Source organism: Asparagus officinalis, chromosome 1, assembly GCF_001876935.1.
Source record: "Asparagus officinalis chromosome 1, Aspof.V1, whole genome shotgun sequence".
Lineage (NCBI taxonomy): Eukaryota > Viridiplantae > Streptophyta > Magnoliopsida > Asparagales > Asparagaceae > Asparagus > Asparagus officinalis.
Genome location: NC_033794.1, coordinates 11,760,924 through 11,779,258, shown reverse-complemented (window position 1 = coordinate 11,779,258; position 18,335 = coordinate 11,760,924). Strand labels below are relative to the sequence as shown.

Below are 18,335 nucleotides of genomic sequence, written 5' to 3'. Positions count from 1 at the left end.
TTTTCTCCCTGCCTTGTTGCAAACAAAAACTTGAGAAATAATTTTTCTTGTCTTTCTTGACTTATCGACAGTTTCCTTGAGGATTCCAAAACCCATTTTTTTGCATAAGAATTATAATAGTTGTATGTCTCCTCTAATGTAGCAAATTCTTTTCTCTCGTATGACGCCTCTCCTATAAAAGTCATCTCATTCGGGCCTACAAGAGTTGTATGCAGTTCACCATCAACATCCATAATATTATAGGTATCATTTTCACTTAGTCCAATGGATAGCACATCATCTGTTTCAACATTCATTATCCCCTCGTAGCCCTGAAACATTGATCATCAATGTGTTACAAACTTCATGAAATTATATCCTAATGAAATTAAGGGCTTGATATAAGATGACAAAAGGAGTATCAGATGACAAAAGGAATCCTAGAGATAGTATGTTTTCTCAGGGCTAACTCATCCAGCTCAATTATAATACAAAAAAGATGCTGAGAAAACATTAACACAGTAATTCAGAAGAAAATAACTGATATCTTCGTCAAAAATGTGGAAATCTATTTTCTAGTTCACAATTGGAAGATGAGTACTGCTGCTAAGAAGCTTACCTCGTCAACTTAACAATATATTATTGAATTTTCTCAAGGATGGTGAAGAAATATCAAGATCTAAAGAATTAGGTAAATTTATGGTAGCAGAATCCGTCAATTCCAGTAAGAAGTCAAATTGTTGACTAAATTTATGGTAGCAAAATCTGTCAATTCCATAGTGATGAACAGATACTCATCTATACGAACAGTAAATTGGAAACAAAATCTAGGGTTTCTAATCACTTTTTCAGACCTTACCTTATCTCGGCGTCGACAGCGGGAGGCGGAAGGAGGAGGGAGGAAGAGGCGTCGACAGCGGGAGGCTGGAAGAGGAGGGAGGAAGAGGGAGGAATCACGACATCGGTGTCGACGGGACAAATCACGCCGTCGACGTCATCGTCGAGAGCGGGAGAAAGGAGGGTGGGTTTGACGGTGGGAATTTGGGGAGAGAGAGATCACGAGTGGGGGGTGGGTTTGGTGACAGCTCATCAAGAGCTGGTCCACACTAATCTCAACACAATGGCTTATTTGCAAAATGACCTCAGAATTGATTACACCTATTGAAATCAGATCTGTGGCTGAGATCTGGCCACATCAGCTCCATAGGAGGAAACTCCCTCCTATGTCAATAGACCTCCAATTAAATCTTATATATAATATATATATATATTAATCTATATATATATAATATATATATATATATATATATATATTATATAATAGTATATATATTATTATATACTATACGTCATATTAACTTATACACTATATATATATATATATATCACACAGCATCAGCTCCATAGGAGGAAACTTCCCTCTATGCCTCAATGAACGCTAAATATAATCTATAGTATATATTATATCTATAAAATAAATATACGCATCAGCTCCATAGGAGAAACTCCCTCCTATGTCAATGACCTCCATTATCTTATATTATATATATATAATATATATATAATTTATAATATAATAGTGTGTGTGTGTGTGTGTGTTGTGTGTGTCTGTGATACACAGCACACATATATGTACAGTACATATGTGTGTGTGCTGTGTGTGTGTATATATGAGATAGATATTATATAGAGAGGAACTTATGTCAACTTAGTGGATGTCCACCAAAGTTTCTATCCACTCATATGGCCTAGGTAGGCGAATCCTGCATGATATGAATGTACTTTTTATATAAAAATGAGTAGATAGAAACTTTGGGTGATAAAGACTTGGCTGTCCCCACTTAGTGTGATCATAAGTTCTAATATATTATATATATATACTATATATATATTATATATATACTATATATATGAAAAAAATAGATATGTTTTGGTAACCAAAGGCAAAAAAAAGTTTGCTTGGTAGTGAGATGTCTAAATCTCCTTCACTTCATTCAATAGTTTGTAATTCCCGCATACACTCTCAACTCATGTAGGAAATGTGATCCCTATGTGAATGAATGAAAGGGATTGTGCCACTCACTATCAAGCACAAAATTTTGTGCTTGTACCAACTACCAACCATACTCGATATATCATAGAGCAGAGAGAGAAATATGGGTTATGCTTGGTACCAAGCCCACAAATTTTGTCGCTTGGTAGTGATAGTGTTCACATCCCTTATCGCATCATTACACATATGAATGTGGTCTAGAACATTTTTGAATGAGTGCGACGGCGAGATCGTGCACCATCACTGACAAGCACAACTTTTTGTGTCTTGTACCAAGCATACCATATTTCTCATATATATAGTATATTATATTTATATATATATATAATATATATATATATTACACACACATGGAACATCACACACACACACACACATATAATATGATATATAACACACACACACACAACACACCACATATATATACATCAGGTGTTTTCAATGCGCGAGGCGCAATGCGGGGCGCAATGTCAGTTTACGCGCACATGCGCAAGGCGCAATGCGATGCGCGCGCCCGAGTGAAGCGAGGCGCACTCAATAAAAAATTGAAATTTCACACAGAAAATGTAACCTCAGACTCAAGATAAATAAAATATACACTACTAGATCACAAGACATATCTGCACCAAAACACATATATGCATTAGCAACAAAATTCATATATTCAAAAATGATATAATATATAGATTTAGTGAATTAAAATATTAAACTTGTACGTTAATTGCTAAATCAAGAATTTTCAGGTTACAAATGGCAAATATATTTTCCTTCTTTACACTTTACAGCACTAACAACTATATTGCTAAATTTTATTTTGCTTCTTTACAGGTTACAAATGGCAAATCAAGTTTCAAGTTTCAACTACTAGCAGTCGCACTACACCTAGCTCAAATAGCAAGAATCAATTTGTTTTATAGTGTCAAAAGAAAACCTTGTAGTAGATGCTATTTTTTGTTAAGTATTTTATTTAAAAAACCTTGTAATAGATGTGAATTATCTTGCCAGAATGAAAGAGGATACGAAAAAGTGCAAGAAATTTTATTTTCGCACTACACACAGCTCCAGACATCAAATTTCAATCATCCAACAGATTGATCCTAAGTCCATTAATAATAAAATCACACAAGTGATTCAGAGCTACCAAAGCAGTAAAAAAAGAAAATAAATAACAGAGCAACACAAGTTACACAACAACTGAAAGGAAATCGGGAAAACAAAAAGAAAAAAAGAAAGGAAAAAAAAGAAAAACTGAAAGGAAATATCGGAAAACAATTGAGAACAACACACTGAAAACAGTAACAACAGGTTAAAATACGTACAGTAAAAAAAAGAAGAAAAAAATAGGGAAACAAAATTAAAACTGAAAGGAATCGGTACAGTAAAAAAAGAAGAAAAAAACCGGGAAACAAAATTAAAACTAAAAGGAATCGGCTGTAAAGTGGATCGGAAAAAAGGAGAAGAAGAAACGGAAAAAGGAGAAGAACTTAAAAAAACGAAAAGGAATCGGAAAAAAAAAGTAAACTGGAAAAAAAAGAGAAGAACCTGAGCAGCTGAGTTCGTCGCGGTCTGAGCTCGTCTTCGCCCGTCGTCTTCGCCCGTCATCGTCACCTGTCGCCGTCGTCCGTCGTCTTCGCGCGCCTGAGGAGTTGAGTTCGTAATCGCTTTCGAGTTGGAGAAAAGGTCGGAGAAGGAGTGATTGTCAAAACCCTAGCCAGATTCCTCTTTAGCACTTTCGGGTTCAAGTCAAAGTCGGGTAAGTACCCAATAACCGCTTGTTGAGTCACCGTCAAATTGAGGCGCGCGCTTGAGCTCTTCGTCGGGCGCTTCAGGGCGGTCCTCAGGCGCGCGCCCGACGCACGTGTAGCGCCCCGCAGCAGGTGCGGGGCGCTACTCCATTGCGCCGAAGCGCTTCGCGCCCGAGGCGCGCGCCTCTGTGCGCTTTTTAAATCACTGCAAAACACAAATTGCCCAAGCACAAGACATACGAAAATATTTCATACAAATAATAAAAAATTTTAGATCTACAAAATCATATAAGCATGTCATATTCTCTTCATAACCATCACATTCTCCACTCACAAAAAATTAAACTTTTTTTCAGGTTTGGTATAGGATCTCAAAGTTTCCAAGTTTCCTTATGTAGTAGAGCATACAAAAATAAATACTCATATAGCATCTTCTCACAAGCCATGTAGATGATGCATCCTACATTACCCTTTAGATATCCAGATGCATACCCATTCTATCTAGAAGTAAAATAATAAAAAATGAAAAAAATTGTTGTCACTAGCGAGATTAAAATATGGAAGCAAAAGAAAAAGAGTCATAGTGTTATGATTATAGATTGATTCCTAAAAAAAATACCGATAGAGCTCTGTACCTTCAACCACGAGCATGTCTGCGGTGACTTGTAGCCGGAGGAGGAGGAGAAATGGGGGAAATCGGCTGATTCAACACGGAGCTTCAGCGGTGATCTTGGGAGAAATGGGGGAGAAATGGGGGAAGAAGAAGCAGGGGGTCACGAGCACTTGGAAGAAAAATTATATATATATACATGTATACATATACATATATATATACATGTATATATATATATACATGTATATATATATACATATATATACATGTATATATAGAGAGAGAAAAATGGGTATGCTTGGTACCAAACATAAAAAGTTGTGCTTGGTAGTGAGGTGATATAATCCCCTCCACTCATTCAAATGGTTGCATATCATCATGTACTCCTCAACCATGTGAATGTGGTCCCCTATTTGAATGAGTGGAGGGGATTGTACCACCTTACTACCAAGCACAAAATTTTTTGTTGGTACTAAACATACCTATATTTCTCATATATATATATATATATATAGAGAGAGAGAAATGTGTATGCTTGGTAGTGAGGTGGCATAATCCCCTCCACTTATTCAAATGGTTGTATATCCACATGCACTCATCAACCCATGTGAATGTGGTCCCCCATTTGAATGAATGGACACTATAAACTTAAGTTGATAGAAACTCTTGCCCACAACCTTTAAAGTGCAGGTAAAGTGCAAAAAAGGTGGGTCCCATTAGCAGCTTCCTTAATTTTCAGTTGTTTGTTTGCAATTTTATTAACATGGTGAAGTGCTGCTTCGTCAATCAATCTGCTGACGTGTCAAGGTAATCAGAAATTTACCCAAAATTGGGTGGTATTGCGAGAAAGCTGAAATGTGTCAGTTTAATGAACTAAAAAACTAATTTAGACAGTGGCTCCCCCTAAGGTTACCAATGCTCCCCCATGCACCTCTTCTTCATCTTCTTCATCACAAATCTTCTTCTTCAACCTTTGCCACTTCTACAATCAAACCCAATGAAGCTCAAATCCTCCGTTGAAACCAATATGGACGTCACCGGAGCTTTCAACAGCGGCAACCTCCAGTCCCTGCCCTCATCCGCCTTTTACACCACCAAATACTGCGTCTACTACTTCAGTGACTCCAACGTCGAGATCTACTATTATGACCAAGACCACCCTATGAAACCCCACACATCTGCATATCCCATTTCCTCCTCGGCTCCTCCAACACTACCGCTCATTGGCCCTCATTTGTCTTTGATTGTGATATGTGGTTTAATAAATTAATTAATTGCAGATGCTTCATGTAATAGAGTATGGTGTTGATTGCTTATATTATGTTGGTAGAAGAGTTCATTTTGCTCATATCCCCTTATATTGATGTTGAAGTGGCAATTATATGGAATAATGTATTGCACTGTGACTATTTTGCAATTGAAGATGGGTTAAAAGTTTGAGAAATTTTGATAACTTGTCCATTGGCCTGCATATAATTTAAGCAATTTCAATAGGGGGGAAGAGAGTCATATATTGCTAGAGATTGTGTTTTACATATCAAATTTCTTTCTTGGAGGTAAAATCTTACATATGGTAAAATAAATCTTTTGAATAGAGTCCACATAGTATCACTTTACAAATCTGCATTATGTAAGACAAACAATATGTTTTTATCATTTTAGGATTCACAAGGATTCATAACCAAACAATGTAATAGCTAAAATAAAAAGTGGTGAGGTGGATGACCACTTTCCATGTGTTGTCGTAAATACCCAACTTTTACACAATAGAGAGAGAGAGAGAGAGAGAGAGAAACACAAGGACAAAATCATTTTCTATTGAGGGACATACACTGTTGCAAGGAATTTCCAATGAAGGAGGGCAAATGCCCATGTTGGCCTCACCAAGCATCGCCCTCGAGGAAAACTCTACTGATAGGATTAGGCTCAAGACCACAGGTACACTAGGAAGTCAGAATCAATGGAGAGTTGTGCATCAGTTTCCTACTGCCAAAATACAAAAGTGACAACATCCACGATATCAGAATCGATGAACTTGTCTCTCACTTATAGTCCAGGAATCAACATAATATCTCAAACTTCAAAATACTCTCCAAGAAATCCTGTTATATGCGATATAGCATGACTCAAGTGAATATGTGCACTGCCTATCTTAGAAATTTAGAGAGATTCATTTCTTTGACGTAATTTATTTTACATTTAAATTTTCTAATAAAAGCTACGTTATAATAAAGAAAAAAAACTTTTTAATGTTTACTTTTTAAACCAAGTAATCCACATAATCCTTCTTCGTGGTCATTTTGAGACTACCCCTCCCCAAGAAAATATCATATAAAAGAAATTTATTTGCGTGTTAAGGCTAGATGTAACCACAATGGACTTCTTTCTTCTTCGTTTTTCTTTTTTTTTTAAGGATTCATTATTCGGAAAATCAATCTTACTCGCCCGGCATAAGGAATCTCCAAACCCAGCTGATTGAACCCTCATCCAAGGATTCTACAGATTTTTATGAAAATTATTTTACCTACAGTAAAGCGATGCCGAGAATTAGCTGATGGGTTCCCTGATCCCCGCGGTGACACACAAGAATTCCAATAAAAATCCTAACTTGAGCAATTCATCGAACACTTTACAAGCATTCAAATCTACCCATTAACCAAACAGTAAAGGGATCAACACGTAGTACTGATGTGAAACCTAAAGGAGAAGCTTGAGAGAGATTACGCGCAATAGGATTTGGAGAAGATGACGATATCGCGAGAAGATACGGTCTCCTTCACAAAATCCTCGCTTGAGCTGGACGCTTTCGCGGAGGAGCCTAGCATACAAGCCACCGCAGCCGCCGCGGTAATTCCTCCCGCGTTCCGGCCGCCACCGGCGACCGAAGGCTGTCCGGCGGTGGAGGCGAGCTGCTGATTTTGGCCGAGCGGACGGAAATGCCCCTGGAAAAGGACGGTATAGAGAGAGTTGGGGCATGGATTTGGGCAATTGTTAGGGGCCTCATTTGGGAATTCAGGTTTTTTTTTTATAAGAAATTTTGGTGTTTTTTCTTTCTCGGTAAATTGAATGGTAGCGGGGTGGACAACGGGGAGGAGGGGAGGCCAGTATATTGCAAGAGCGGGAGCGGGTGTAGTGGGACCCGCATCGGCCTTGCTTCTTTCTCAATACTTTATGGCTGCGTTTGGTGAGGGGTTAAATGAAGGGTTAAGGGGGTTTAACCCTTTATTAGTCTGCCAAATACAAAAATAAGACAAAGGGTTAATAAACCCTCACGTGACCCCAAAAACCAATTTAACCCGTCAATAGGAGGGTTAACTATTCCTGCTAAGAGGGCGGAACAACGCTTGTTCCGCCTCCTCACACGAGGGCAGGCAGCGGAATTTAGAAAAGAAATTTCATCCGGATCATCGTTCGCTCGCTGTCTTAGTCACTATCCTCCTCTTTCTCCTCTCTTTAGTCAGCACTCACTTTTCAAGCTCTCTAATGGCGGAATTGATCGTCGATCGCCGATTTCGATGGGGGCAGTCATGAAAAGGTTGGTCCTTTCTGCTTGCATCTCTTGATTTTGGGCTAATTTTAGTGCGAGCTGTCGGTTTGGGGAGTGGTCGGTTGTTGAGATTCAGAATTAGGGCTTTTTCGGTTAGCTTTTAGGGTTTTGTTTCCATTTTGTGGATGATAACTGATCGAGGTCCGATCGTTGTTATCTGAAATGGGGGTGAGAAGCGAAGGGTTTAGTGGCGAGTACTTAGGGCTTCTTCTCCGAGAGCAGAGGAGGCAGGAATCGATCGATCAAGAGCGAGAGCGAGAGCTTGACATGTATAGGAGTGGTTCATGTCCTCCGACCATCGAAGGATCCATGCAATCGAGGGGGTCGATAATGGAAATGGGTTCTTGAATGAAGAGTTGCTTCGATCTGATCCGGCCATAACAAGCGGGTTTGAATATTATGGTGCAAATATTTGATCATTCAATTTTAGATCATTTATCTTAATTGGTGTTTTACAGCTTATGGTTCTACTATTTTCTAATTTTGTTTTATAGCATTAGTCAGCAAAATGTTTCTAATGGAAATATTTTGAATCACATCGTGCCTGCAAACCCCCTTAATAAATTATTGGAGAAATTTTTAAAACCAACCATTTTTAAAATTTAATAGGCAAAATCGACCTAAACTGAAAAATATTAGCAAAACCGACCCTTTTCAGGAGAAAAGGGTCGGTTTTGCAGCGGAGGGTGATTTCCGAAGTGCACGGGACTGCTAGTCCCGTGCACTTGGTGTTCAGCAAACCCGCTGCTGAAACCCAGTGCACGGGACTATCAGTCCCGTGCACTTGGTGTTCCAGCAGCTGCTCTCTGCTTAAAAGTCGGGACTAGCAGTCCCGACTTTTAAGCAGAGAGCACTACCCGTTTGCTGAACGCTTAATAATTTTGAGTGCATTGTAAACAAGTTAATGGGCGTGAGTCTTTGCTGACGGCATACTCATTGTCAAAAGTCCATGTGAGTTTGTATTATCACAAGTGTTGTGAAATTTAATGGGTAGAATTAGTTGGAATGTAACTTCTGGATTCTGATGTTGTCTTCGTTTTACGTGGAAATGTAATTTAGGTTCTATTTGGTGTTAAAAGGCACATTCTTTTGACTGGAATGTTAGCTCTTTGTTTTTAAGTCGTAAATTAACTCGGCTACGTTTGTCCAGTTGCCCTGAATTCGATATGAGAATCGGCAAAGATAATTAGTTTGTAATGGTAAATTGTTTTAAAGTTTTTGGTGTATAATCATATTATCTGGAGCTGATTGCTTATACTCAATTGTATACAAAATTTATCAGAAGAAGATCTCGCAAGCAATATCTCTTGATAATTGTTGTTGTTTGTATGCAGATGTATAACGAGTCATTTGTAAATATGATATGTTCCTTTATGAGTTTACCGACTTTACTTTTGATACAATTTTAGGAGAATGTCATTATTTGGAAAACAAACTATAATTTTATATGGTGTTATATCTCAACATTTTCATTGTAATTACTCAGGTATCTACTGTTGGGTAACATCTACATCATCAATCTCGAAAAAACTTGGGAGTAACTTCAGCTTGTTGCCCGGGTTATTGTCGCCATTGAGAACCCCCAAGATATAATTGTGCAATCTGCAAGGCCATATGGCCAGAGATATGTCCTGAAGTTTGCACAATACACCTGCTCTCAGATTACGCTCATGGTTCGGCCAAATCTATGTATATTTGTGTTCCTTGTTTTTTGTTTTGACCAGTTTATATCTTTATCTTTCTATTGGACAGGTTGATCTGTTCTTCTATAGAGAACCTGAAGAGGCCAAGGAACAGGAAGAAGCAGAGGCTCCGGTGGCTCCTGATTATGGTGCTGTGGCTGAGTTCATAGGCATGGGTATGGCTACCAGTGGACTTCTGACCAATGGGCAGACATGGGAGCTGGTGCCCCTGTCTCTTCAGTTCCTGCTGGTGACTGGACTGCTGTTCCAGGTTAGCTCTTGCCAACTGTTGATTTTTAGTGTCCATAATTTTCTTCAACTGGTTTATTAAGATCATTCTGCCAACATATTTTCAGAGTGTTATTTTAATAGCAACATACTTTCAAAAGCCTAACGATTTCTTTAACCTTGCAGAATGCCACTGATGGCAGCCAACACGGTTAAAGGATATCCCTCCCTTGTTTAAAAGAAATGTTGTTGTTGATGCTTGCTTAATATCCTAACAAGGCTCATGTTCATACCCCGGTAGATTTGTTTATTTACTAGTATTTCTTGATGGATGATTAAACCTATTACTAATTGATAATATCCAAGTATTGTTCTCCTGAAACGATCTTTTTTGATATATTGATAAATTTGTTTCTGTTCTTCTTTCCCCCTTTTTGTGAATAGCTCTAGTAGTAGTTGATGGATGGGATGCCGCTCTTGCTCCTCCAGCAGAAGGTCCTGTTGCTGTTGCTTCTGTCGTACCTGTCGGTGGCTGGGAAGCTTCACCCCCTGCTACTACAGGCTGGGAATAGATCTTTAGTTATCATGGTGAATTGGGGTCTGGATTTATAAAGATCGTTTAGATGTTGCGTGAAAATTGTTATTGTTTATTAAGTTTTCGACTTTTAGGCTGCTGAACTGTTTTTACTCCTTTATTAGTTGTACCTTTTCTCTTTCTTTTTCTCTTGAAAACATGGATGAGAGTAAATTTTGTTATATTTGACATCATGGTTGTCTTCATGTGTAATTTCCTGTTATATTTGAGTTAATTTTTGGTGGTTTTATCTTTTTAAGATTGGTATGGTCTTTACATGACCTCTGGTGGCGACCGTAACTTTGACCTGTTATATTATATGCGCATGCATGCTTATTGCATACTCCAGTGACTTTCTGCATCATCCTCCAAAAACGCCCCGCTTCCGCGATTTGCGCCGCGATAGCCCCGCTTTTTGCCGCTTTTTACAACACTGATCAACCATAACGATACTCGGACCTCTCTGTATAGACAATGATAGTATAAGAATGCAATATTATGTAAATGCAAATATTACAATTATAAAGTAACTGAATTACCTCTGTACAGGATATAATATGTGAACGATGCTGAGCCTGGTCATATAAGACCTCATCACTAACCGGCCCAGGATCCATGGTGTACAAACCTGCACATATAATTATACACATGTTAATAATCAATCATATAGTAATTCAGTTTCTTTATTAAAGTATATAAAAATAAAAAAATGATATAAATTACCAATTAGTTGCTATCTATTGTGTCTAGATGGACAACGAGGTCGAGTATGTCCCGGTTGTTTGCAAAGACTACATTTTTTGTGCTTGACCACTCCTTCTCGCCCTTGATCCATGGTTCCCCTAATTCGCACAGATCGTGGTCGACCTGCTTGTCTCCGGTACTGAGGTGGAACTATATGTGGTCCATTATATTCAGGCCAATACCGACTATCATCAGGTGGATGAAAACTCTCACTATATGTCTTTTGATAGTGAGCTGTTGAATACCAAGGCGAGCAATACCGATTTCTGGGAATTCTAGCACCTCCCGGCTGATTAGAAGAAGCCGCAAGCACATGTGCACAGGGTATTTTTTGGAGTTGTGGTATGTTACATGTGCAAGTGCAATCAACATCAAATAGTTTAACGGTGTAGATACCGTCACAATCTTGTACCTGCCATTCGTTGTCGTTGAATACAGTAATTTGACATGATCTTGCTGCCTCAATTCTTCTATGCAAAATGGACTCATTTTTTGGTGTGTAACGTGTTGTCCAGTCTATGCCATCACCACGCCTTTTGTTGAAGTATGCGTTTAGTCTATAGAATGTTCTCGCAACCAAAGATTGTATTGGCATAGCTCGTGCTCCTTTAAGAACGCCGTTAAAGCTCTCGGAGCAATTAGTCGTCATCATGCAAAACCGCACACCCTCATCCTTACATAATGCCCACCGATGCTCGAATTGAGGCTTCAAGTTATTTTCAATCCAATTATGTGCATCTAATGACAAAGACTTGATTTTCTCCCTGCAATGTTCATACACTAATGTGTCGGTCGCACACCCGGCTTGCCACAAAAGATTTTGCAAATTAATCTCACCGTGTTTTTTCTTGAAATTATCTCTTATATGCCTTAAACAATATCGATGGTGATGTGGTGCACTAAAACCCTCATGTAACGCCCTTATAATTCCTTTCATCCTATCCGAAATAAAGGTAATTATTCTTGGCGCACGGACACTTGGAATCCACTTGTATATAAGTTCAAAAAACCACTTCCAACTAGACGTATCCTCCACCTCCACGACTGCAAATGCTAGAGGAAATAACCCGCCATTTGCATCTACACCGGTCGCTACAAGAAGCACGCCTTTGTACTTTCCATATAAATGTGTACCATCAATGCTCAATAGCGGACGACAAAAAGTGAAGCCCTTAATAGCAGGACCAAATGCCCAAAACACGCGAGTGAACCTCTCCATACCCGGTGCAATCTCTTCGGATAATATTTCGTATTCAGTACCCGGATTATTTCGTTTGATAGCTTCAAGATACTGTGGAAGTAATTCATATGATTTTTCCCAATCTCCAAAAATTTTAGACAACGCTTTTCTCCTTGCATCATATGCCTTATATTTAGATATCTTAATCCCCCGCATGTCATATACCCTCTGAAATATCTGACTTGCATTCAGATCAAGTTCAGCTCTAACTTCAGGCATAATTAGCTTACATATATAAGAAGAAGATGCAGAATAATCATCGACATCCACCGACGGGTTGCAACATGTATGAAGTCCGCAATATCTACATATTACAAATTGCCCATTTGATGATTTTCTCACAGCGGCATTTAGCAACCAAGGACATTTTTTATTTCTCTCATCTTGCTCATTTGCATTCTCTACTTCATTCTTATCGTTAAAGAAGCATTTCACATTGTAGTTTGTTGCATTAGTTTTTACCGGCTTTAATTTGACCCGATTCTTGATGGACCATTCTCGGATTGCAAAAATCAGTGCCTCCTTGTTCTCGAATAGATCCCCTTTTTTAAAAGTGAAGTCCTCAGGTCGTTGTAAATTTGGCCCAACATCAACAAATCCAGCTTGAGAAGTATTTATCCAATCCTCATTATGAAACTCGTCGGGCAACGGATCTTCAGCTTCCACATAATCATTGTTAACGTTAAATTGCTCCATCCAACGGGCGTCATCATCTATTCCAGCTGCCACATGCATGCTATCAATTTGCACGCCATCTTCTTCAAAATGATCTGAATCATCATCTGCTTCATCTTCTATAATTGCTCCGACTGGTGGGTAACCCGTAACATGAACTGAAGCGTCGTTAAATATATTAGTTGACGTCCCACCGATAGAATACTCACTTAAACGTTGTGGTTGAGACCATGGCTCTTGACTTGGAGATGTCATAAAACCAATCGACTCGTTGTCTAAGTCAAGCATCCGAGAAAACTCTCCTTGAGGTCGTGAAACTTGGGCAAATTCCTGAATCGGATACTTCTCAATAAACAACTCAATTGACGCTTGCTTCTCGACTAATTGTTTCATGTCATTCAATTCCTCATCTTCGGTAATCTCCACGGCAATAGTTCTACTCTCATTTATAGGACAGTTGAAGAACACCTTAATTGTATATTCTTCTTTCTTAATTTTAGTAACTCTGTGTATTTCCCTAGTCATTCCATCAAAATTACACGACTTAGATAGCATGAACATTTTCCGAGAACCTCCATCATACACCGGCAAATTATTCACTCCGACGCCGAGGCTCCCATTAAAGAAACAAATAATGGATATGGAGTTCGTCATCGAAACTGAAAATACACAGTCCATCATATGCAAATAATCTATTAATATCTGAATAAATCAACATCAAATTTATTACCTTAATCAATCTCAAATAATGGCTACACCCTTAATTATTATTCATCATTTGTAAATAATTGCTAAACCCTAACCCCCAAACCACATTATTCATCCTATTGCACAAAATAAAAACTAATCCTACCCAATTCTAGCAAAATTAACAGCAAAATTAACAGCAAATTTGATGAATATCCCTCTCAAAAATAATTGTTAAACCCTCTCATATGTAAATAATTGCTAAACTAAACCCTAACTCCCAAATTAACAGCAAAATTAAAAAGAAAAACACACCTGAGAATGGGGGTTCGGTGGGCGTCGATGGTGTCGGATGCGCGACGAGGTCGGAGGGCTAGGGTTAGGCGGCGACTGCAAATGGCAGGGGGTCGAAGTCGAAGTTGAAGGCTAGGGTTTGGGGGGGTTGAAGGCTCAGTCACGAGAGCGTCGGGGTCGGCGGCGACGGAAAATGGCGGTGATCGGCGGCGACGGAAAATGGCGGTGATCGGCGGCGGGGGTCGACGAGGCCAGCAGGTTTTTTTTTTCTTCGGGGGAGAGTGGTCACGAGATCGCAGAAGGAAAGAAGGAACGAAACGAACGAAAAGAAAGCGGAGTTAGTGGGGTAGGCGGACTGCACGGGACTACTAGTCCCGTGCAGTTCCGTAATTGCAAAATCGACCCTTTTCGGTTGTTTTTGCTAATTAATTTCTGAGACGGTCGATTTTGCACAATAAAATTGAAAAATGGGCTGTTTTAAAAATTTCTCCTAAATTATTTCATGTTGCTAGGAGTTTTATGACGCTGCAAAAATTTACTTTGAGCTTAATCTTGCTAAACTATATTGAGTACTCGTATACTGATTGTGCTGTTGCAATTGTTAGTAAACTGTTTTTTTGTAGAAGTGGATAATACTCAAACCCACTTGTTATGATTTCTTTTTTAAATTAAATTTTAAGTACTGGTTGTAAAACTCATCTATTAAGTAATTCACCTCGAGAATATGTTGAAAATTTTCGATTTTTGTTTGAAATTGAGTTAGATATTAGTTGGTTAGCAGTTTAAATCAGTTCTTTTGATCCTTAATTTTGTCACGCTTAATAATTTTGAGTGCATTGTAAACAAGTTAATGGGTGTGAGTTCTTTGCTGACGGCATACTCATTGTCAAAAGTCCATGTGAGTTTGTATTATCACAAGTGTTGTGAAATTTAATAGGTAGAATTAGTTGGAATGTAACTTCTGGATTCTGATGTTGTCTTCGTTTTACGTGGAAATGTAATTTAGGTTCTATTTGGTGTTAAAAGGCACATTCTTTTGACTGGAATGTTAGCTCTTTGTTTTTAAGTCGTAAATTAACTCGGCTACGTTTGTCCAGTTGCCCTGAATTCGATATGAGAATCAGCAAAGATAATTAGTTTGTAATGGTAAATTGTTTTAAAGTTTTTGGTGTATAATCATATTATCTGGAGCTGATTGCTTATACTCAATTGTATACCAAATCTATCAGAAGAAGATCTCGCAAGCAATATCTCTTGATAATTGCTGTTGTTTGTATGCAGATGTATAACGAGTCATTTGTAAATATGATATGTTCCTTTATGAGTTTACCGACTTTACTTTTGATACAATTTTAGGAGAATGTCATTATTTGGAAAACAAACTATAATTTTATATGGTGTTATATCTCAACATTTTCATTGTAATTACTCAGGTATCTACTGTTGGGTAACATCTACATCATCAATCTCGGAAAAACTTGGGAGTAACTTCAACTTGCTGCCCGGGTTATTGTCGCCATTGAGAACCCCCAGGATATAATTGTGCACTCCGCAAGGCTATATGGCCAGAGATATGTCCTGAAGTTTGCACAATACACCTGCTCTCAGATTACGCTCATGGTTCGGCCAAATCTATGTATATTTGTGTTCCTTGTTTTTTGTTTTGACCAGTTTATATCTTTATCTTTCTATTGGACAAGTTGATCTGTTCTTCTATAGAGAACCTGAAGAGGCCAAGGAACAGGAAGAAGCAGAGGCTCCGGTGGCTCCTGATTATGGTGTTGTGGCTGAGTTCATAGGCATGGGTATGGCTACCAGTGGACATCTGATCAATGGGCAGACATGGGAGCTGGTGCCCCTGTCTCTTCAGTTCCTGCTGGTGACTGGACTGCTGTTCCAGGTTAGCTCTTGCCAACTGTTGATTTTTAGTGTCCATAATTTTCTTGTACTGGTTTATTAAGATCATTCTGGCAACATATTTTCAGAGTGTTATTTTAATAGCAACATACTTTCAAAAGCCTAGCGATTTCTTTAACCTTGCAGAATACCACTGATGGCAGCCAACACGGTTAAAGGATATCCCTCCCTTGTTTAAAAGAAATGTTGTTGTTGATGCTTGCTTAATATCCTAACAAGGCTCATGTTCGTATCCCGGTAGATTTGTTTATTTACTAGTATTTCTTGATGGATGATTAAACCTATTACTAATTGATAATATCCAAGTATTGTTCTCCTGAAACGATCTTTTTTGATATATTGATAAATTTGTTTCTGTTCTTCTTTCCCCCTTTTTGTGAATAGCTCCAATAGTAGTTGATGGATGAGATGTTGCTCTTGCTCCTCCAGCAGAAGGTCCTGTTGCTGTTGCTTCTGTCGTACCTGTCGGTGGCTGGGAAGCTTCACCCCCTGCTGCTACAGGCTGGGAATAGATCTTTAGTTATCATGGTGAATTGGGGTCTGGCTTTATAAAGATCGTTTAGATGTTGCGTGAAAATTGTTATTGTTTATTAAGTTTTCGACTTTTAGGCTGCTGAACTATTTTTACTCCTTTATTAGTTGTACCTTTTCTCTTTCTTTTTCTCTTGAAAACATGGATTAGAGTAAATTTTGTTATATTTGACATCATGGTTGTCTTCATGTGTAATTGCCTGTTATATTTGAGTTAATTTTTGGTGGTTTTATCTTTTTAAGATTGGTATGGTCTTTACATGACCTCTGGTGGCGACCGTAACTTTGACCTGTTATATTATATGCGCATGCATGCTTATTGCATACTCCAGTGACTTTCTGCATCATCCTCCAAAAACGGTCGATAATAGAAATCGATGAGAGAAAAACAAAGCTCACAAGCGTGCAATTTTTATGCAGACTTATCGTTCAATTTTTATGCGGACTTATTGCTCTCATAAGGTAAATAACGCGAAAAAGATATTAATGTGACAATTAGTTATAAATTTTCAATAAGGACGAAAGGGGCATTTTTTTTAAAAAAATAATGAGATTAATCTCCTTAGCCCTTCTTCATTTGCCAAACATAAAAGACTTAACCCCTTGTCTTAACTATCGAATCCAAACGGAACTAGAATATTTTTAATCATTCACAATAGATTAACTAAGTTAACCCTTCTCCTTAACCCCACTTCCTTAACCCTTTGCCAAACGGCGCCTATAGTTTCTCCCAGTATGCACTTACTTATCCTAACTTATTTCTGAGAGCACTTATACACCCTAATTCTAAAAACTTTGCATTTTAATATTCTCTATTACTTGGACTTGAGATTTTCTCTCGGACTTTTTCATTCATGTGATATTCACATGCTAATTTTAAAAAAAAATTAACCCTTTAATGTTTTTTGAATTTTATTGTTAGATCATAGTCTAACTCTATTTAAACTTATCATAATTATATATTATAAAATAGAATAATTGTGGGTTTAACAATAAATTAGATAAATATTATATAGCTTGTGAATATAACATGGGGAATTTTGAGAAAAATTCTGACATTTGTTTGAAGAAAGCCATAAAGTACAACTTTTTAGAAACTTCTAGTGTATATAAATGCTCTCAGAAATAGCCGAGGGGGTATGAGGCCAAACTAGGGAAATTATAGAATATTTAAGTGATAATCAAACGAATTGTACCTCATTTATATGTTGCCAGCCAACACACCCCCCCAAAAAAAATAATAATAATTAAAAATTAAAAAAAACAACCCAAAAAAAGGTAAGATTAGAACTTTACTTGTTAAATTGCAAATAAACCTAAGTTTGTATTATTCTTATGTTTGTGCTGGCAAGCATGGGTGTAGGCTGTCAAAAAAATCAAATTAGATAGCTGATCCCTCATCAAACACTGATGATGAAAGTTACAATCTGACGACTTCCAGAAGGCTATAATTTAAAGACTTTCACATAGACCGATGAAGGTTACAATCTGACGACCTTCACAACAACTGATGAAAGCTCTAATCAATAGTCTTCACAATCAACATCGGGAGTTACAATCTGACGACTCTCATATTTTCAAAGAGCCAAGATGAAGATTACAAGATAATAGTCTTTGCAACGCTCTGCAGAAGAAGCTATAAGTCATTGGCTCCTTCTAAAAACGCGGAATTCATCTTCGCGTTTCAATTCCTAAAATGCAGGCGACCCCCGCGTTTCCAAGCTTCAACAAGCAAAACACCGATCGACCCTCGCATTTCCAACCTTCAGCAAACGAAGCGCTGACGACCCCCGCGTTTCCAACCTTCAGACTTCAAAAGGCGAGCG

The 18,335-nt window shown here is 38.1% G+C and overlaps 2 protein-coding genes across 4 annotated transcripts in view; one reads left to right on the top strand and one right to left on the bottom strand.

Annotated features, from left to right (window-relative positions):
- LOC109850117 (glutaredoxin-C8-like) overlaps positions 1-7,226 on the bottom strand; it is a 14,325-nt gene extending 7,099 nt beyond the window's left edge. The window contains exon 1 of the mRNA XM_020420045.1: positions 7,115-7,226. Within this exon, the coding sequence (XP_020275634.1) occupies positions 7,115-7,215 (101 nt within the window). The 5' untranslated portion in view covers positions 7,216-7,226. The remainder of the gene's footprint in view (positions 1-7,114) is intronic.
- Positions 9,336-10,633, top strand: LOC109834682 (40S ribosomal protein SA-like). Of its 3 annotated transcripts, XR_002245604.1 has the most exons (4): positions 9,336-9,610; positions 9,690-9,890; positions 10,034-10,144; positions 10,292-10,633. XR_002245604.1 is itself a non-coding variant. In XM_020402715.1 (3 exons), the coding sequence occupies exons 1-3, from the start codon at positions 9,608-9,610 to the stop codon at positions 10,061-10,063; spliced, it is 234 nt and encodes a 77-aa protein (XP_020258304.1). In that variant the 5' UTR covers positions 9,337-9,607; the 3' UTR covers positions 10,064-10,633. The 3 variants fall into 3 exon arrangements, 1 of the variants encoding a protein (XP_020258304.1); XM_020402715.1 differs by having other exon boundaries at positions 9,337-9,610; positions 10,034-10,633; XR_002245603.1 differs by lacking the exon at positions 10,034-10,144 and having other exon boundaries at positions 9,341-9,610.